Genomic DNA, 23,154 nt, shown 5'->3' on the forward strand with positions numbered 1-23,154 from the left:
AGTCGATTTTATATATAACTTTTCTTTTAAATCTTCCTTTATGTTTGTTAATACTTATTTATCTCGTAGTTTTTTTTGTATATTAAATTTTTTGTTCAAATGATTTGGAAAGCTTATAAAAGTATAAAAAACCGGATTTGTTCTGTACCCGAGTCTTTAACTCTCACAATCGATTCGAGGGGAAGAGATACAAAAGCTGTACAGTGCTCTGCTCTTCTCGCTATAGAATCGATAAAATATCCAAAAGTGTGAATGCTTGCACCTCATTATGTTAATTAAAAACTTTAGTTGAATTCAGTTGACTTCACACTCTTTTAAAGATTAAAAGTTATTTTTACTCTTTCTGGTGTAAAGTTAAAGTCCGATTTCTAGCAGTGCAGGGCTATTAATTGCCCGTGAAAACGCCTCCTTGTGGTTCTATTCGGCTTCAGTTCATTAAGGGAATGGTTGTGTCGGTTTACCGTGGTCGTTTCTGCTGTTGCAAATAAATCCGTTGACTTGGAATACGAACGCCTCTGCTAATTCTCCTCCATCTTGAATTGCCCACGCGGAAGTTTTCTATCCCAGTATCCCTCCTAAAACACATCTTATCATTGTTTTCTTTCCATATTTTTAATTGCGCGATTTTCATTACCATAAATCGATTTTTAAATCTATAATACTGTTTACAAGTTTTACATGATGCGATGTCTTAAACCCAGTAGTCTGGATAGAGTGTAAATTGCCTCTAAACAAAATTTATACTGGATTGCAACTAATATAGTAATAAATTGACTTTAGGGGACATCAATTATTGACATGGTTGTAATGGTTTTTGTGTTTCACGAGATGTTTATTATAGTTATCTGCAAACATTGTTACTGGATTTTATGACTATATTCTTCAAATTTTATGGGTTTTCGATCTAGATCATAAAGTCAAGAATTTTGCCAATAACAAGAATAAAGGGTATAAAAGTTGAACAAGAAAATTACATTTTTTACAACTCTGCAAACCAAATGTTTATCAACAATTTTAAAAGCATCTAAATAATACAAATTCTAATCGAAACCTGTTCTACAAGAAACAGGATAATAGTTTATTATTAATTCTTGTGTAATATTTATATGATAGAAACAGAAGATATACACGTTTAAAATAAATTCGTCGCAAAAACTTTAATTAAGCCTGTTCTTAGCTTTATTTCTAATTTTCTAGTTAGTTGTTAAAACTTAACTCATTGCAATGATTCAAGTCCCATTTAAAGTTTAACTCACGGCATGCAAATTCTATGCGTGAGCTCAAGGCACTCTCTCATCGTATTTCAACTTTTTGTTTTTTATTCTTTTTACCCTCGTCCATCTCCAGCTTGTTTTTCGTCATCTTTTGAGCTGATTACAAAATAAAGTAATGTAATGAAAATCAATTCAAGAAGACAATTTGAAAATTCATCTTATAATTTTATTTCTGTCGAGATTTCTATACTTGAACTGAATGTGATTTAAATAGTCTCTCTGGATGTATTTATGATTTTTGTTTTCATTATAATTCTTGTTAAAATTGAAGACGATGATTACACTTTTTTGTATTATATTTGAATGATAGAAAAGGTATTCAGATTTTATATACTTTTCAAAGAATTCGAAGGCAATCAATAAAACAAACATGTTTTGCCTATTTTCTCTCGAGGGTGCGTAAATCTTTTTCGATCATGTCATTTATTTTTTAGAACGACCTTTATACAATTTTAAACTGCAAAAAGTAAAGACTGCATTATCATTAAATCATACAAAATTTTTTAAAAGTGCGTTTGAGTGATGGTCAAGTAAAACCCTAAGGTAAACCGAAATTCACGATTTACGAGCGTCCCATTACGGGGGTCGGAAGCTCAGGCAGTACCCTGCTGTTGTGGTTTGATGTTGTTCATGTGGAAGTTTGTGTTCAAGTGTCGAAATAGTCACAAAATTGAGTATGCGAAACACAAACATGCTCAAGCAACTATGAAAATTGACACAGATGTAAAAATGTCAGACTAAGTAGAGTCTACTATTTTTCCTAATTTTTATTTACAAGGATTTTGAATATGTTGAAAGTTTTAAATATATACTTGTATATGTATATACTCGTGCAATAAACGAAGGAATGCTTTGAAAATTCAAACGTATAGAAACTGTCACTTTGCGTGGGTTTTAAAATGATTCGTTTCAGTTATCCAGGATTATAACAGAGTAACTTTAATGTAAGCCCCGATCGCGTGTCCGATATGGATCCAGATCTTGCTCTATAAAATAATCAAGAAATCACAATTTATGATGCAATTAGTTAATTTGATCTTTAACATAGTAGCGCGTGGCTAGCAATTTTATTAATCTTTTATGAACTCGAGAAAAAAATTACTCATCCTATGTGAGAAATTTTCTTTATTAGAATATAAAAAAGTAAATTATTAAGTGGATGGCAATTTTATTGATTAAAATTATAATCATTTGGAGATAAATGTACAAAAACATTTCTTTAAATTCAATGTTGGTTGTGTTCCCACCGAAGGAATTTTATAGTTGCCATTTGATATATCCCATTTTCACGGTGACATTGACAATAAGTCTTGGTGAACACGGCAAATCGGTACTCACGACCCATTAACTTTTCCCCTGGACGGCTCGTTAAAATAAATCCCACTGTTTCGTGGGTGTTGGATACTCCAAAGCTCGTCTTATAAGCTGCCGCCATTATCGATCGCCATGAATTATCTGATCGTCGCTCGTTATAGGAAGATAACGATTAGATCACCCTTTTTTCTTCTACACCTTTCAACTTGTCATTTGACATGGTCCAGCCCATTCGTTGTGGCACTTTAATGTTTCTGATTTGACACTTTTAGAAGTTTGCAGAAAACACGTACTGTAAATTCCAACCAAAGATTATTTTAATTCTCATATGGCTACGTATATAACCCAAAGAAGGATTTAGTAAAACAAATTTGACATTCTGTAATCATTTTTAAGCTATTTTAATGTGACTGACATGAAAGTCACATAAAAAAAGATATTGTAAAATCAGATTTTGTACTACACTTCTGACTTGGGTTTTTCATCTAGGTACACAGTGATGATCGAACGTGAAAAAACAAAAAACAATGACGTTTTGCGTATATACGCTGACATTATTTTCAATTACCGTTAATCTTCTTCTTTACTCCTCTTACACGTATCCGTATACAGAATGGAAACCCAAGAGTTGAGATTTATACGTACACACACGGCTTAATGCTTATGCATACCGTCATTCGTGTGTGAGAATAAGTGTGCCAGCTTCACCCACACACGTTGTAAAATGGTGGGAGTTCCCCTTCCTCCCCCCTCTTCTACATCCTAGTTCAGGTATTTTCTTCGTCGTCTTTTTGATAGTTTTTTGTCTTTCTCTCGTTCTTCCCAACACATTTTTTTACATCTTCTCTTACTTACTCTTACTCTTGCAATCGTTCAGCCTCCGGTCTAAGGCAACTGACGCCTACACGTTCCACTCTTTGCCCTCCTCAGTCCAGCGCGTGCCTCCACGCGACCAACCACCACCAACCATTGCTCCCTCACTCCTGCAGGATTGCTTTTCCTATACACGCCCGACATAGTCAGAGAGTTCAGTATAGTATCCCTTGAACTGTGCGTTTCGGTTAGCGCGCGATACGCAAAGCAACAGGTTGTTATTTCAATTACTGCCCTTATTTATATTAATGGCTCAAAATTAGTGACGAGATTCAATTTACAATGGAAGAATTGGTCAAGTTATAAAAATTCACAAATTTTTATCATCATTTCAATCGCAATTGAATCATTTGAATTGTCCAAGAATTCTATTAAAGCAGAGAATTATTTAAACGGAGCATTTTTATTTACAAGTTAGACTTATGAACGATTGCATGATAGAAAATTGAAAGGTGTTCTTCAATGTGGAATCTATGTCGTGTTTGTTGTATGACACTTTTGCAATACAGCACTTCCTTTTTTCAGTACTTTTAATTTGTTCTTTCTGAAAATTTTCAAATAACATGAATGAACATTAAGTTAAATTGAGAAACTACCGGGGGAAAGTTAATTTTAAAGTGTCAAGTTTCTATAGATTTACAGCCATTGCAATGAATTCCATTTGAATATTACAACTACAAGTGAAAAGAAATTATTTATAATTTGAAAAAGACAATGAAACATTTCGTGACTCATGTTGTGTGTTCCAAGGATTTTAGCCAAGAGACAAGTTTTGTTTTCAATAATAAAATAAGAGACTGTACACTTGTTGATTGCGAGGTGTAACAGCAGGAAACAGGGCGATTTCCAATCGGCAAGTAGATCGTGTGGGTTGACGTGCGGCGCCAACCTGTTGCTCAAGATCACACGACTTGAAAAATCAGGCCTATATTCATCTAGAAGCCACACTATATTCCTTGATCGTTCCTTTCTGATTCGAGTGGACTCGCATCGATCTTGCATGAATTAAACACAAGTTATGTGGTAAAGCTGTCCTCGCAGTCTAATCGTCGTTCAAGTGGCGCTGCTCACTTGAGTGTTCCAGGGAAGAAGAACAAGAAGAACAAGAAGAAGAATAGAAGAAGTAACAGCAGAATAAAAGAGTGTCTCAGAGTCCCAGCAGAGAATAAGTTTCAAACAACTTACAGAAGCTCTAACAAGTCCCAGTGAAATTCACCAGTAGTGAGAAAATTATCGAGTTAAAGTAAAGTGTAAGAAAATTGTTTTCCATGGGGAGTGAAATTTATAGATAGCACAAAATGAAAAGTGTAAGTGTTCTCGGGACGTTTGTCCTGGGACTTGTTTTTCTAGTGATGTTAATTGTGGCAAGTCCTTCGACGAAAGAACTTTTAGAATGCCGCACAAATTTGACTAGTGCCATTAAAAATGAGACTGCATTTCTCGGGAAAGTGGAAGAAGCTGATTATATTTTCACAGGGAAAATCAAGGAATTCAAGAGAAATCAGATGCAGGTTAAAGTGAAAAGGGCAATTAAGGGTTTTTTGAATGGTTCAGTGGATCTCGTGGTGAACGACACGTGTGGAAAATATATTCGTCCTAGTTACACCGGAATTTTTATGGGAATAAGATACTTTGGTACGGATAATCTGCTGTACACAGGAAAAATTGTGATGCACTTTGGTCCAGTACCATTGACGCTTACCAACTTGGATAGACTCAACGCAGCTGTTCGAGGTAACGTATTTTTTTCATACATTTGGATTAAATTAAGAGAAATGCTAACGAGACTTATTTTAAAAATCTTGAGCAAGAATCTCTTGAATTGGCATTTACTTTTTCTGCAGCTCCTTTAATTAATAACGTCATGGTAAAATTTAAAAGTAGGCGTTTTTTTATTTTCGAGTCTTTTGCGTTCTTATGACTGCATAAGCGTCGCTTGTCGTCATACTGATTGCGAGCTTTTCCATGTATGTATATTCTTGGTAAAATGATACCAACAGGAAATGTTGTATGTACCAAATTTTTGAATTTATGGTACTTTTATATCCTTATAGTAACAATTAGGAGAAAATTAAGAACGTTTTTAATTTTACATAATAATAAAAGAAAACCTTACACAAATATTTTTACAGCTTTTCGAAAATCTATATATAAATTTTTTAAAAGAAACTCCTATTTAAATTTACTAATCTGTAGTGATCTAAGTGATCCCGATTCATTTCGTGGATTTAAAAATTAATACTTTGGTATTCTTCATCTTGCTCGAAAAATATTCATTCTCGTTTTAGTTTCTTAATTTTTTGTGGAAAATTATTTTCTCTTCTTCTATTTTTATGATGCAAATTTAGTAACAATTTTAATGTTTGCGTTTGTAAATATAACGCAAGTGACACCTGGTCACCAAACATCAAGCCACGCTACTGAGACGCCCACACTGTTCTCCATCACTTTTGCCGTAGTTATTCTCTTAAAGAACGATAAGAAAATCGCTCAAATGCACCTACGCAATATTAACATCGCGCCCAAACGTGTTTACCTTATATCAGACTGCGGTCCGTCAAAGAATTCAAAAACTTTTCTGATATTCATTTATCAATGACAATCTAAATATCTTGTTGCCAGGTTCGTAATAGGCATTGTATCTTTCATTTAAAAAATTTTATTATGCTATATATAAAAATATTCAAAGATTATTAATATTGTATTATAAAAGTTTCTCTCAGTTTTTAAAACTACCTTTATATGTATTTTTATAAATAATTTTTCAAACTTTGAACTAATTGACAGCTAAAGAAAAATTTAAATCTACAAACATCATCATTATTATTATTATCTTTCTTCATTGACACTTTGAAGATAATATATAAAATATATGAATGATGAGGCTGAAGTCCGCAATGTTTTTAAGAACAAAAAATTAAAAAAGAATATATTTTTCAAATTAATTCATCTTCAATGTTGATGTTCATAAATTTTTAAAAAGTTGACTCTTTCTTAGGTGAAAGTTAATTACGAATAACTTAAATTTGAAGCTAAAATAATATACATATAGTCTCAATACTTTTTTCGTTCTTAAAATCGATGCGCACTTTCGCCTCATATGTGAATGATTAAATTCAAGAGCTATGTCCTTTAAAAGTAAAATAATTTAAAACTGATAAATATCACGTCGAAAAATTCCATGGAAGTACCCCCTGGAAAAATCTAATACCTTCGTATTTCGGAAAAAGCTTTTCTTTAATAAAAAAAGCTCCAAATTGAAAAAAAATCCCAAATTTGATATTCGACCTTAAAAATTATCAAAAACAAATTTTCAAAACCATCTTCGTTTTTCAAGACACAACTTTTTTCTGAATCGGAAATAAATTCTATAAAAGTTCCGAGTATCTCCGTGTTTCGGAAAAAGCTCTTCTTTAATTAAAAAACTCCAATTTGATGAAAGAAAGCCCAAATGTGATATTCGATTCCATGTCCAGTCTATAAACAAAAATGTACTTTAAAATATTAAAAATTATTAGATAAATATCTTATCTTATATTCATTAAATTAAACGTGTTTTGGAAGATATTAGACAATTGAATACAAATTGACATTAAAAAAATGAACATTAAAATACAAAAAATATATTATACATTTATTTTTCAATGACAATTTACCCGTTTGTCTTTTTTCTCGAAAAATATTAAATATGAGAATGAAAATAATATTAAACTTTTCATTTAATGAAAAATAATATTTTAAAGCATAATTTAATCTCAACATAGATATTATTCTAATTACCTAGACAACTCTAGCAATTTTTACTCGCAGATCCCTTGGCAGAATATCAACTATATATTTTTCATTTTTGTCTCTTCTATATTCTCATTTGTTCTTTTCATTTTCTTCAATTAGTCTCTCAGTGATGTTTCTCATCCTTTACGTTTTTTTTATTTATTTCTCATCTTCTCTTTCCTTTTATTTCTTTTTCGTTTTGCTTAACACCAATAACACGAAATGTCTAACACGCAAGGCAATAAATGTTCTTGCGAGTATAAATGACTAATAAAAATACAATGTTTATAAAGTGTAAAAATAAATTCTAGTATTTGTAATCTTTTAACAAAATAGATCTAGAATTAGGATATGAAACTAATTATAGAAAAGAATCTTGCAACTTTTTCGACTTAACCAGAAAGTGACTATATAATTTCCATTTCTGGAAAAAATACAAATTTAATTGAAATATATAGGTGTTTGCTTCTAACAAAATTAGAAGTTAATGATAAGATTTAGTACTTGATTAAGTAAATTATACTTGTGTATATACAATCTTGTTTCCAGGAGAGGTACACTTTCCAGCTCTTATATTTTTGCCGGTTAATTATAATTCTCAATCTTTTTCTTGAGGTTCGTTTGCAAGATGTAAATTAGTGTCATCTATATGCCAAGTGGTCATGCTTGTATGAATTTGGTTGGTCACGCGCAATTCCGTGGCGAATAATTAGTCGTTGAGGAATCTGGTTCACAGGCCCGCAGGGCCTCTCGACACGGCTTTTTAACGACAATTTTGATGAATTTAGTCAGATTTAATTAGAAGAGATATACGAGAAACTCACGTCGTATCATTATGAAAAAGAATTCAAAGGAAATAAAGAAAGGAGATGAAATTTCCATTAGAAATCTACTTTCCAAATAATAGCACAAAGTATTGTATCAAAATTTCGAATATTTAATATTTTTCAAATATTCCATTTTTTTACACTTTACGTTCAATAAATATTGATGAAAGTATAAATTCAATAAAAGCTCAAGATTTGTATTAATGAAGAGAGAAAATAAAAGATAGTTTAAAGTTCAGAAAGTTTTATTTCATTTCCTTATTTCTCGCCTTTCAGCAGAATTTATTCTTTTTAAGCTAATCAAGATGTAACGTTTCTTCTGCTCTTTTTCAACCCGCCTTTCTATTTTATTTTTTTTTAGTTATCTTCTAGTTCACTATAGTGGTTATTAATATAAATTTTCATATGTAGCTGAGAAAATGTTAATCGTTTGTTAACAGCCCCTTTTTAAATTAATATAAAGGGAAAACACGAGGATGTTGAATAAATGAATAATACTTCTGAACTTGAACAACAAAATTCGATAATGGACTTTATAATGGATTTTCTTCTCAGAAATGAATCGTAACATCAACGATTGGAGAATGACTGTGGAGATTCATTTAATTTATTTTCTATTTATAAATCTCATCGGCTCTTAATAAATTCAATTGAAGATTGAATTTTTTTTATTTATCAATAATAAAAATTTAGAAAGTATAAATTATTGTTTTCTTGGACATTACTTACGTCTGTTTTGGAAAAATAACCCAGCGGGTTATTGTTGTAATAAAATTAGGAAAATTGACACTAATTTAAGGCTTTTACATCGAGAAAAAATATATACTTCTCATAAATTTAAAGAACTTTAAAATATACTGTCCTCTATATAAGAAGAATTTAAAGTGTGTTTTCCATGGAGATTCGTTTGGGAGATAAGTTAAACACTTATTAGGGTGTTCAAGGTGGCCTTCATTTAAATTTTCGCCTTGGGTGTGTATTCGACCTTTTGGTTGTAGTCGGGCAATTTACAAAATATAAATCCAAGCGTGTATCAACCCCTAACAAATTTGACCACACCCTTTCACGCCCGTTGCGGTGGCCTCCTCTTATATTTATTTTTAATGTCCTTTTTCATCTCTGTCTCGAGCCCTTTTCTCATCTTACATTCTTATGACTTTCTTTCTTTCTTTCTTTCTTTCTAAACAGCACTTTTTCCTTTTATTTTAAGAGTCTTTTGCTTCTCAAAACTTGTTTTGCTTTTATATTGTGGTTTGGTACACGGAGGCCATTAAGTGCGTTAGTGCGGGTGGAAGAAAAGAGAAAGGACCGTGAGGAAGAAATAAGTAAAAGAAATTAAAATAAACCGCACAGGGCCATTTGTTTGAAGCATCGATTTTTGAAGCTGACACGAAAAATTACCCTATACAATTCGAAATTACACTTTCAAAGAAGAATGACTGTAAATTAACAGTATTATTTATTGAACAAAATGCAATCTTACCTATGCATACTTTTCAACAAGAAGATTACGAATAATCATGGTTTTAATAATGTTTTCATTAAATTAGTTCTGTTTTCTTTATTGCAATCTAGCAAAAGTAAGCATTTTTTTTATTTAAACTTTCTAAATGAAGTCAAGAAAACTCTATATATTGTTCATAAAATGTATTTATTTGAATGGCTATGATTTGTGTATACAACTTTTCTAGCTCTTTGTGTTATAACTCAATCTGCTCAATTTCTCAACCTTATGTTTACCTTATAAGAAAAGAAGTTTTCAAATTTATAATTATTTTTTGCGATACTAAAAGAGGTCGGTAAGCATATCGATCCTGGGTGGCGGTGCCTTCTTTATAGAAGTGTCCATTAATTATTATAACCGACAGAGGGTAAGGATCGAGCGAGAAGTCGAGAATGACCGAAGGAACAAGAGAAAAGAAAAAATACTATCGAAAGAGACTGATGATGCATCTGATTTTATCGCAGAAATCATTATCAAAACGATTTTTGGAGTTTGTTAAAAACTTTAATAAACACCAAACAGTTTTACACAATATATCAACAAAACAAGAGTTTACAACCTGCACTTTTTTTTAGAGACAAATATTAATTGAATGCACTGTAATAAAGAAGAAATTTTAATTAATTTGAATTTCTAATAAATTAACGAAAATGAAGTACTAAATCAGTGTTTTGAAGAGTATTAGATAAAGCTCTAAAATTACTGAAAGTTTCAAGTTCGGCTCTTTGATGAACTAAATTACTATTAAAATGATTCAAATACATGAATTGTGGGAGGGTTTGTAATAAAATTGATTACCAGCCTGAGGCGTTGAATAAAAGTGGTGCGATTCAGTCCTAAACGGGTTATCACATCAATAAGCCTCGATAAGTCTTGCAATAAATTTTCAAAAATATCTTTAAAAAAACCTCGTTAAAAACTACATAGCATTAACACGAAATTTTATAAGAATTCTTTTCCCTGTTATTAATTTAATGTTTTTTTGCAAAACTTTTATCACGCACGAAGAATAGTAATAACTAGGTCAAAATTGAATAATAAAAGTTCCTCTTTTCAGAAAATCAAATATGTAGCCAACCAAAAAGATATGTTTGAATTAAACATATATTACTTTCTCTGTCTAAATCTAATGTTGTTCTATTTTGACTCTTTATAAAGGGATTTTGTGTGGGCTGGTTACTTTTTGATCGAGGAATGTCGTTCATTATTGTGAACTCGTCGTAAATTTTGTATTAGTTTTTTCTCCTTTTCTCAAGGTGCACTTTGTAGAGAGGCGAAAGTGTAATAAAGTCGATATCATGGTGGTCCTGCAGAGAGGGGAATGAATTTATTGATATTTTTGTCATGTTGCGCCTTCTTGATCGAATAACGTTACCACTTAAGACATAGAAAGAATTTTTCTGAGGCTTTATTTTCCCTTTTTTGAAAACATTAAAGATAAAAGAATAATTTATGTATTATATGTGTATGGAGCAAAACAATATGAGCTAGTCTTATTCTTGTTAAGTAGATATCGAAAACCTTGAGGATATCTTATTGAAATTCGAATATGAATGTATATAGAAAAAAGTTAATCTCATTCCTTTTAAGATAAGCATGGATATGCTGTGAATATACAATGAAGGTATACAAATGTTCAATATGATATTCCTGTAATGGATATAGCAATTTTTAAAATTTTAATTTTATAAACCCAAATTTATAATGATCTTTTAATTGTTTACTTTTCAAGAAAGTAATTTCGTATTTACGAATTTACATAGTAAGCTGAGGTAAAAAACTAAAAATTGACGATGCACTGAATTCTCAAAAAAGATAAAGAAATATTAGCAAATGCATATTCATGCAAATGAGAATTTCTTAAAGATTTCGCCATCAATTGGATCTTTATAAATGCAATCGTATCTTGGGAGCAAAGATGGCCTGCGGCACATATATATACTTCACGAAGAGAGGTCGTTTGTGATATCTATAGGATCAGTAGCCACAGGAGTCTCGAAACGTACATCATATAGATAAGCATCAATCGGCGTTAGCACTGTTCTTCTAACAACATTTCCTTGTTGGGAACTCAATTATTATTGTGCGAAAAATTTATCCCTTGGCTATGTTTCGAATACGGGTGCAAATTTAAATTATAGATAAATTACGAGCATCATATTAAAATCACCTTCATTCAAAACAAAAAAGGAAGCCGTCATTTCTATTAAGTGTACTGTTTGTTGTGATATTTTGATACCGCAACTAAATTATTAATTAGTAACTCTTTCGGTTGCATAAAATGCACATTCAATTTCGCACTGAAACTATACACGGAAGAATTTTTGGGCATCCCCAATTTGGGAGAGCTGCTCTCCCAATATAGGGACAGTAGAGCTTTCTTCAGAGAGAAAGAATGTATTATTTTTAAACTAATTGCAAGTATGTCACCTCATCGAGTTGATCTATACTCAGACAAATTTCATTCACTTTTTGACCATTCTCGTCATCCTCCACCCAACGTTAATTTATGTGTTGAAGGTTTTCGGTAACGCCCGTATAATAATCAGCTTCTTAATTAGTCGTAAATCATCACTGCTTTGCAGTGGATTAACGCGGCAAATTGCCAGAATCAACAATGTATAATATTACTATAAAGCAAGACAATATTTGCAATTCAGATTTATATTATTTACGAAAGTGAAATAATATTTAGAGGAAAAAAAGAATGACTTGTTTTTAAGAATATTCTCAAGTTTACTTTTAGATTTTTTAATTTTTGTCTGTTGCACGAAATAAATAATAGAAAAATTATCAGGGCTCGAACTAAGTCCGTAAATCACGTAAAAGTCCGTAAATTTGCTTCAAAGTTCGTAAAAGTCAGTTTTTTTGAAAAAAAAGGTCTGTAATTTTTTATTTTTGGTCCGTAAAGTCCGTATTTTTAAATACTTTCACTGGTTCAAGTTCTGAACTATGAATCCGAAATTTTTTTTTAATAAAATTTGTCTCTATTTGTGAAGAAAGAATAAGTACAATCAGGTATGTTAAAATTGTATAAGTGGAAAATAAAATTGGAAAAATGATAAAATTTTATGTTTTCAACATCCGATACTATGATTTGATTTTATTTGTTTGAAATGTCATATTTATACATAAATTTTCTCTTTCATAGTTTCCGTGAAAGAAAAAATATATACTTTTGGCGCCAGTATTATGAGTTACGTAATGGAACATTTAATGTTCGTTCACGCAGATTAAACGTTATATTTTGAGTTATAACTCGTAAGAATTTTCCAGTTCAGAGACTTGATTTGCTGATAATAACAGTTTATTTTATTACCTTTTTCTATTAAAGTATATGTTAATTTTCCTTAAAACTTTAATATATTACAGAAAATATATAATAATGATGAAATAATATTATTAGTTATATATTACTTTTCCAGAAGAAAAATGTCTCATAAAATTTTATTTTAAAGCTTTTTGATTTATTGGGAGATCTAAAGGATTGAAAACTTTGTTTTTTCTGTCTAATACAGTATACGTTGTAATAAAAACATTTTTTTTTAACATTTTTTATTGTTATTAAATTTTGGTAAACTATTATATTTAACGCAGTAAAAAGAAAGTCTTAAGGAAGTCTTAATTATTGCTATTAAGTTTATAACCTCTTAGGTGCGAAGCATTTGTGGAAATAAAAAATTTTAAACAAGACCGTTTACTAATTATCTTTTTCTACATTAAGTGCTACCGCGGTAGGATGTTCTGACGCATAAATGTCATGTAATTAAAAAATCAATTTGCAATCATTTTGTGAAAATAAAACAGTTTATCAAAATGTAGTGTGCGATGAAAGTTTATGGCATAAAAGTGAAAAAGAGGATCAGAAAGAAGTGTAAATGCATTATAAACAAATATGTAGATTCTATAAGTATAGTATTTTCTGAACAAAATTGGGCTAGGATATTCGTGTGATTGCATTTTTATCGGCTTTAAGTTGCGGATAATGAATAGAATTGCTTTAGTTAATTATTTTAAAAATGTGGGTTCGCAGTGAATAAAAAATGAATATGGTAATAAATTTTTGCATGTCAATAAAAAAGAATAAAAAACCCAAGTTCTCGAAGGTGTGTCGAGCGTAATAATTATTGATTTTATCCGCGTGGGTTGTATTCCGAGAGACAACAATAATCCGAGAAGATAAGCATTCACGAGATTTAACGAAACGGGAGGATTGTTTGCAATTACAAATTTTGAAACCACTCTCGTGAATTCAAACAGAACCAATGAAAAGTATTGTCAGGATTCAATTTCAGCTTAGAATTTCCCAATTAGTTCGTGTTAAGGAAAAAATAACAATTATAAACAATAATTAAAATATTTTTGAAATTTAAAATTAAAAAGTTTTTTTATTATTGAATATTTATCTATTTATAAATTTTTTATCTAATAGAACCTGAAGAGATGAATTTTTAAAAACTTTAGCGCGCAGAAAATTTAGTTAGCATTTAAATAAAAAGATATATAAGTTTGGATGATTTTATTTAGTTGAAATCGGTCTGTAAGTTTAATCTTAATATATATTGTGTAAAAAAACAGAAAATCTAAACTCAGTATCAATAAATATGTGCCATCTAGTGATAACCGAGAAGAAAATAAAATAAAATCTCTGTTGCCTTTATTGAAAGGCAAAGTTAAATTTACAGCGTGTGTGGGAAGAGTGAAAATTTACTGCCCGCAACCAAAAACGCGCGCTCGGCAGCGTTGTATTATAAAACCTCCGAAATTCGAGGGTTGACTGTCCCGAGAGAATCAGAAGACATTCGATTATAAATAACGACTTAGACAAATATCATGCTCAAAGAAACTTTTTACTATACCTATAAATAAGACTTGTGAATTTGTGATCTTCTCTTCATTCAAACGACTTGCAAGGTATTTTAATGCTATAAAAAAATCGTTATAAAATTCTTCCCACTTCTTGAATTATTTAAAGATAATCTGATTCTTAAATAAAATTAAAGGGTATTAAATTAATAAAATTTCTATTTGAATAGTAAAATGAATAATCATTATATTTGCGAAAACATCATACATACATAAGTTGAAATTATATGGATCAATAAATTCTTTAAATGTTCTTTTCCTGTGTTTGCTTGTATAAATTATCCCCCTTTTCATTAATATAAAATGGACAAATTTAAAAATAAATATCGATATATTAGAGCTGGATAATTATATATACATTAATTCCTATAGAGTGCTTGCGAAATTACATTATTGCGACTTTAATTGGAAATTATACAATATATTTCTTCAGTAGCTGTAACAATAATATCGTAATAAATGTAAATTGTCAATAATAATACAAATCTCTTTTTAATTCTTATATGCAGTAAATTACAGTTAACCCAGTTAACGAAGTTAATTCAAGTTCCATAAAGATCTTGTTTTTACCGACCATTCATAACTTACCTTACCTACAAAAAGATAATGCAGTTATCTGCTTTTACTTAAGATGGTATATTCTGCTTTAGTTTTCAAAGTATACCGCACTCAATTTTCTTCCTGTAAACAGAAATCCTCTTGAAAGTAATTTTTTTTATACATATTAATTATAATTATGATAAATATTTGAAAAGCTTAAAAAAATTATTATGTGTACATGTTGCAATACTCCTATATGCTACTACTTGAATTTAATAATTTATTTCTTAAGAGACATTCTAATGAATATTCTAATTTTAACGCAATAAATAAAATTCTATTTTATATATCAAATTTAAAAGCGAATTTTATAAATTAGAATATCTAATTTTTGATTTATTTAAGTAATGTTTGTATTCTCAATACAATTTAACATCCATCGATCACTTCCTAGTTTTTCCCCATTCTCAGTCCTCTCAGATTCTATTCAAGGTAAAATTCTTAGTTCAAACAAAATTCTCAAAGCGAGGTTCTTAGAGACATGATCCATTCTCAAGATCATCGATCATTCAAAACCCGCGACCAATTTCCTGTCCATTTATATCATCATCATTTCAAAGAATGTGTCATATTTCATAAAATATGTAATTTAAAAAGTAATTTGATAAATGAACATTTTACTACGATTCAATAAAATGGAAATTGTATAAATGTATATATAGAAAAATTCGCACTTAGGAACATAAATTTACATGATATTTCAATTAAAAGTGAATAAACTGATTATATTACTGTAAAAATAGGTTTTGCTTCAACTTCACAATTTCGAACAAGAAAAAATTAAATTAATCCGAAAATTGCCTTATTTTAAAATTAGGGGACAGATTTTAAGATTTAAAATTAGATTTTAAATTTATGAAAGACGGAATTTAAGGTAAATTCGTGTTTTAGCTGTAAGTGCTTTAAGATTGTTAATCTTGATTTTTAGCCCAGCATGTGTGAGAGAGTGAATACACTCATTCTAATTAGCGAAAATATGCTTAGAGAATATAAAAAAATATCTTGAGAGAAATATGCGAAGGGAATATTTTCATTTGACTTTTCTTGGAAAAAGATGACATTTGGGAAAACTAATGGTTTTTTGCAATCTATGGCCCCTCGGACGGTAACGAAACGCCCTTTTTCCTCCCTTTCCGGTTGCAAAGACTTGCCAGAGTCGCGTGATGGCATCCCCCCTCAACGATAAATAAATTACTTTAGCTTATCAAGAAGAGTGCGCACGACACAGATTGGTTGGCACAGGGCACGCGAATTAAAAGTTACTTCCTTTTGCTCTTCCACGCCATAAACATCATTTTATCGAATAAGACCTTGAAAAACATTACTTTTTTACAAATATAAAGAAAAACCTAAAGGTTAGGTATTTTTGTTAATTTTTAATTTTTATCCACCTTAGCTAACTCGATAGCTTTTATATGAATAGCAATTATTGGTATATAAACAATTATAGTCTATAGTTACTCTTTCCGCTCGAGTCATGAGTGTAATTTATTTATTTTAAATAATTATGCTTTTTTTAACTCGTATTTTTGCCTCTTGTTTGATTTCCAATGAATCGATGATTCGACACAAGAGTCAAGACATTACATTCCTTTTATCTCCCAGTCAAGGATTTTAAAAACTTTTCTCGCATTTCTCTCAATATTAAACATATAAATACTGGATTTATCCTTATGGGAATGCTATAATCAGCTTGACTGTTAGATAAAGCTCTGTGTTTTGTTGCGAAAAACTTGATGAAAGAGCAGGGAATTGACTTCAATTTGGGAATTGTTGTTTCGATATTAGTCCATTTTCACCCCTCTCACATTGAGAAAACAATATATGTATATGTTTGAATCAAACACAATCTCTGATATAACAGTCAAGCAAAACTATGCTTCAATTAAACATATAAGTACAAAGTTTGATTCAATAAAGATGATGTTTAATAGAAATATATTTTTGGCACATTGCATAATTCTACGTCACTTTGCACTCTCCAGTGGGTCGTCCTATTTTTGAAAATTTCATCTAATTATTCACCTAATAAAATCCGGATGCGATTCGAAATCGAGAACTAATTTGAAACTCTGAAAATGTCAAACGATCGCAGTAATTAAATATGCAAGTGCTCGTTATTAGCAACGCTTCCCTTGGAAAGCTTTTAGTATTGAGATTTTAAATTTCTTCATTGGTATATGATATATGACGGCAACATGAAATACCTCTAATTGTTGATTTATTTATTAAACTATTTTCAACTTTGGAACAAAATCCTAAATTCTGAATTTTTGTGTTAAAATAACACTACATTTTTTGTGAAGATGCATTAATTAAATGTAAACCTTTTTGATGGAAGATCAGTTATAATTTCCTAGTTTTTTTTCAAATGCTGAATCACAACCTACGTTATGACTTAAATAAAACATTTCAGATTCACAGTAATTGAAATGGAAGCTATGAAAACGAGACGTAATTAAAAAAAAAGCCTTGAATTTTTTATTTCTCCTTTTATAGTAATCTATAGTTAATGAAGGAAATGAAAAGAAGTAATAAATTTATTATTAAATTCAAAGAAATTTTGTACTGAAAGGATATTCTCTAGAAGCAGACAATTTCTGGAGTCATATCAGTTTAAAAGCCACATTTGTGTAATATAATCCAGGACACGAGTCGCATGCGAAGCATCTGGTGCCAAGCGAAAGTTAACGGTATAGGGCCCGACTAGTTCTCTCAGAAGGTAAAGCCAGAGCTGCAGCCTTACTGAATTTATAGGTATTTATGGGTTCAATACCTGGTTTGTTTCGAGCTACCAACACTTGATGATTTAATTACATGTTGAGTTGAACATTTAGAGCTTCTCTTCACTTATTTAATTTCAATCAGGGAAATCAGGAAATGTGAAAAATTGTATTACTTATAAAAATAATAGAATTCTTGCGAAGGATTTTATTAAAATTTTTGTAAATAATTGATTTTTTTTTTAAATTTTATAGAAATTTAAATTATTATAAAACATGCTCGATATCTTCATGTTTTATAATAATATTCTTAAAGGTTATTGAATTTCAAAAGGTTTAAATTTGAGAATCAGAATATTCTTTTGGGTCAGGGAAAAAGTGAAAATTTTATCTGGAAATCTGTTCAAGTAGATTGTTCAAAGAGTTTGTTGTAATGTAATTTGCTTTAAAAATTTTGCAAAATGTGTTAAATTGTTTTACACTGTATAACGCAATGTTTTTCCAAAATACATATACCGTTGCACATATCCTTGCGGAAAATTATTATTCTCCAAGCGTAACTAATATTTAATCCGACACGGACTTGTCTCCCAGAGCAGTGTTAATACTCACGCAATGTAACTCTCGAGGAAAGAGAGAGAATGCAGTATATTCTCGGTTAAAATGTTAACATGACCATCAAGTATGGCGTGATTATGGCTCAACAAGAGGGAATGAGGGAGCAAGTGTACGCTCTAATCTAGGGTTAAGTTGAGGAAGGTTAGCTTGGTCGACCCCTGCCTGCCAGTCGAATTATACCCACTTGCAACCACAAAACTTTCTTTCTTCAACATCTTTATGCCGCATAACAGACTTGCGGAAATAAAAAGAAACCAAGAAAAGCTGGCCGAGTCGAAAAAATCCCCTTTCAGCTCTCTATATATGCTTAAAGTAGAATGAATATTTACGTTTTATTTTTTGTCATTGAACTTAATTCACTATGCACAAATCAAATTTTAATCTATTCACTATCTTGTAATCTTGAGGCCCATCTCCCCAGGCTGAATCCTTGTGTACTTTGTGTACTTTGTGTACACAAGGAAACGGTGGCAAATATAATTACCGGTTTCGTTGTTTGCTTCCAGTAAATACTCCATTCGACGTTCCTAGACTAGAGGACGGTGAGACGGTCAATTCATTGAAATATATTTTCATTTTACGGTCTGCAGGAGGTTATTCTGCAATAGGCATATCACTGAGATAGTTAATAAATATTCAGGAACCAGGAAAGAAGTTTGATTTTTTCAATCTTATGTTTCAAAGTAATAAGACAATATAATAGATAATAATTTAACTATTGAATATTATTCTTGATAAGACATACGTTTATAACTAAGGTATAATTTAATATGCTCCAAGTTCTTGGTGCAACCTACTCCTCAGAAGCAAGTTGCAACCAACTGGAAACTACTTGTCCAACTCATAACCGCCAAGGATTTCAAACTCAAATATTTCCCCTTCTACAGCTTCGCTAGTAGCTCTCCTGCTTATTGCAAAAAATCCAACTCAAATTTCTAAACTAATTCTCAGTGAGAAGTATCCTTCATATATGATTCTAAAAGAAGAAAATAAAATTTAAGAAAACTTTTAAAAAACAAATTGTCAAATTGTGAAAACTTTCCCAATATCGACGCATTTCATTATAGTAATGTATGTTCTTTCTAGATTTGAAGAATCAAATAGTTGTTCAGAGGTTTTTCGACCATTAAAGTTTGTAGTATCAAATTTAAGGAATATTGAATAAAACTCGTGTATTGCATATCGTCGTTTCGATTAATCAATTGCTCCAAGAAGCTGCGAAGGGACGTTTGAATCGAACGGAAACGGATCCACGAGAGTCGCGACTTCCGAGACAAATTTATTCGCGCCCCCCTCCTTCTTTTACTTCTTCCTCTTCCCATTCCTCAACAAGTATCGATTGCCGTCTCCGGGCACGTTCAATACATAATCACGTTATAACGGAAGCGATGGTGTCACGTGTTTCCTCACCCTTCTGAAAACCATACTTTTCTTTACAATCGTGTGTTTCAGAAACTAAAAATATCTCTAGCAACTTTTTTCAAAAATCAATTATATACTGAATTGAACATCATTTCTATTTCAAACCAAAAGCCTAACAAAACAGAGATGATATAAACTTTCCCAAGTGAATCACTAACGCGTTAGTCGTATATTTAAGAGAAATTAACAATTCTCTTATCAGAAGAGAATCACCCATATAAGTTTTAAGAAAATCAGGGTTGCCACGCAACCTGAAAACCTGGAAATGTCAGGAAATTTTATAAATCTTGAAAAAACCTGGAAAAGTCGGAGAATTTTGATCAGAATCCTGGAAAATTCTTCTTTTCTAAATTGTGCTTATTCTTGAAATCTAATTTTACTTAAATATTTCAAAATTAATTCAATTTTCAAAAGAGTTGCGTTTACAATTTTTAAAAATAGATGGACTTCCAAAAGTTTTAATTTGAAATTTTGTAAAAAAGTTTCAATTTTCAATGAATTAATAAAATAATAAAATTTCAAAGAAATTTTTCAAAAGTTATTAAAAATAATTAATTTAAAGAAGAGTTTTAGTTAAAAGTTCTGGAAAACAATAATTGATTTGAAAAATTCTGACGGAAAAATAACAATGGTTAAATATTTATTTTAAAATGAAGTAATTGAACATTTTTCTGAGTAATAATTTTTAAACTGAATCATCATAAAATATAAATGTACTTTTAAACAGCTGGAAAAATTCTGTTTTTTAACCTGGAAAAGTCAGAGAATTTGAAATAAACAAAAGCGTGAAAACGCGTGACAACCCTGAAAATGAATAACAATTTAAAAAAAAAAAAGAATTATGTTTCCTCTAAAAAGAAGAATTACATCAAAAATAATAATTTCTGAATCGTGCCCTAAAGTGCTGGTGAATAGTTTTGTCAGCAAAAAGATATTTGAGAAGATTGTTTCTTTTTCCTAGCTAGTCGGGAAGCGTCCTTGGTAAAATTAAAAACATTTACTTCAACGAAAGAAACAAGAAGCTGAGGACATTCTCATAATCCGAAACATATTTCGCGTAGGGGGAGCAAAGAAACCGCGAGAGAAACAGAATGAAAGTACATGTGAGGGAATGAACGGGAAAGTAAGGTTGAGAGAAAAACTGTGAGAGAAGACATTGAACAAGGTAAAAGGAAAGATATATAGAAAGAGAAAGAGAGAAAGAGAGAATAGAGAGAATAGAGAGCGACGAAAAGTCTCCAAGTCTTCCGAGACTTGAAAATTCTGTGAGACGAAGAAAATTGTTACTTATAACGTACAGATATCTCACAATTTAATGAAGATGAAAGATTAAAAAACAAGAGAAAAAAAATTTCATCAGCAGTTGAACGTCAAGTAAAACTATAAATACAAATTTATTACTACTTTTGTTTGTAGAAATAAAAATTATTATTATATTTCAATTTACTTGATGTAAAAATACAGAAACAATATTAAAGCAGGTAAAAATGAATTCGGTTAGTTCTTAAGTTTTAACTTTTAACAAATTCGAGAACTATTTTACTCTTGGAGTGATAATCTCGAGTGAAAAACGTGATTACCTATTATAAAAGATAATTAATAAGCTAGTAGTATTTAAAGTCACAATGTAATTTTGCCTCTCCCATCATTTTTAAGATTTCCTATCTTTATTTGGAGTTAGCAGATTATGCTGACTGTGTAATTGAACAGGCACTCTAAATGCTTCCCGATAATTAAGAAAGCGTCTATACCTCTCACTGATCTGTGATTAATCGATAATCCTTGCACATCGACATAGTCCTGACCAATAACCGTGACTCGTAGAGGGCTTAACGTTTAAGTCCGTTATCAGCAAAGCCCAGCTACCCCTTGGAAAGGGTATACGCCTTTAACAGGCATTGGCAAAATCATCAAGTGATTGAGCCAAAATTGGAGATAGATCTCCCCATCTTAATGTCATTTCAAAAGAGAAAAATACGCCGCTAATCATGTTTAGGAATCCTGTAATTAGCTTAAATTGAAGATTATAATAGTATTTATTTCAGAAATTGACAAAATAATTCAGAGTTGCCACAAAAACTTGACTTTCTTTTTCCCTGATTTACAGACATTTTCCTGACTGATTTTCACTTTATCCTTGACCCTAAAGAATTTTCTGATTCACTCTCAAAATTATTAGATACTCAAAAAAATGTTCTATTTAATTTATTTCGATTTATTTACAAATTTCTTCAAAAGTAAAATTATTCGAAAACATCTACAACGTCTTTTTTAAATAAATATTTAATCGTTATTATTTTTCCATAGGAATTAAAATTCTTCAAAAGATTCAAATTCAACAACTTATAAATTATAAAACATGAAGATATCGATCTCTCTGAGTCTTCGACTCGAAGTGCGATCGATTTCTTCATGTTTTTATAATAATTCAAAATAGACCAGTGATAAAATTATTATTTTATATCAAAATATTGTTACTCTAACATTTTCGAAATTATTTTCATCATTTAAATTCAATTATTACTATTTTCTAAAATTTTTTACCTAAAATTCTTCTTTTAATCAATCAATTCTTCATTTAAAAATAGATATTAAAAAATAAAAACTTTTAAAAATTTCAAAAGAAATTCAAATAAAATTTTTTGAAAAAATTAGTTTCACAGAATTTTTAATTTAAAAGTATGAACAATTCAGATTATCCAAGATTTTAATTTGAAACCATTTCAAAATTTAATTATTTCTAAAAATTCTCGCTATAATGCTTTTAATATTCAATTATTATCTAAAATTTTAATCAAAATTCAATTTGAAATAAATTTTTATTAGAAGGTTTTAAAAGAATTCAATTTTTTAAATACAAAAATAAATAATTTATGGAATAATTAAATGTTTCTTGAAATTTAATTTTTGTGCAGAATTTGAATAACAACATTTGAAAATAATTATTTTCTTTTAAGGAATTTAGTTAAAATTTTAGAAAAATTTATTAAATTAAATAATTTAATGAGAATTTTTAAAAATAATTGAAAAATGTTGAAGAATTTTATTAAAATTTTTAAAAATAATTGAATTCATGAGAAGAATAAAAATAATTAATTTATAAAAATAATTGCATTCATGCAAAGAATTTTTATAAAATTTTGTTTAAGTAATTGAAATTTTGCCAAGAATTTTATTATTTAAATTTTTGAAAATAATTAAATTTTTTGAGAAAAATTTTGCTGTTTATAAAGATAATTGAATTCTTGACGAGATATTCGTTAAATTTTTTGAAAATAATTGAATTTTTGTGATGAATATTGTTATTGAAAATTGTTTTGAAAATAATTTAATTTTGCAAAGAATTTTATCAAAACTCC

At 29.9% G+C, this 23,154-nt stretch overlaps 1 protein-coding gene across 4 annotated transcripts in view; it reads left to right on the plus strand.

The window, feature by feature from the left end:
• The window catches only part of LOC122512123 (agrin-like), a 196,109-nt gene that overhangs the window by 39,538 nt on the left and 133,417 nt on the right, over positions 1–23,154 (plus strand). For 2 of the 4 annotated variants that reach the window (XM_043627782.1, XM_043627783.1), the window contains exon 1: positions 3,472–5,195. The exons of the other annotated variants lie outside the window; for them this stretch is intronic. In XM_043627782.1, coding sequence (XP_043483717.1) covers positions 4,760–5,195 — 436 coding nt within the window. In that variant the 5' untranslated portion in view covers positions 3,472–4,759. Of the gene's footprint in view, positions 1–3,471; positions 5,196–23,154 lie in introns of those variants that run through there. 4 annotated transcript variants of the gene reach the window in all.

Source organism: Leptopilina heterotoma, unplaced genomic scaffold (genome assembly GCF_015476425.1).
Source record: "Leptopilina heterotoma isolate Lh14 unplaced genomic scaffold, ASM1547642v1 Lhet_95, whole genome shotgun sequence".
In the NCBI taxonomy this organism is placed as follows: Eukaryota; Metazoa; Arthropoda; class Insecta; order Hymenoptera; family Figitidae; genus Leptopilina; species Leptopilina heterotoma.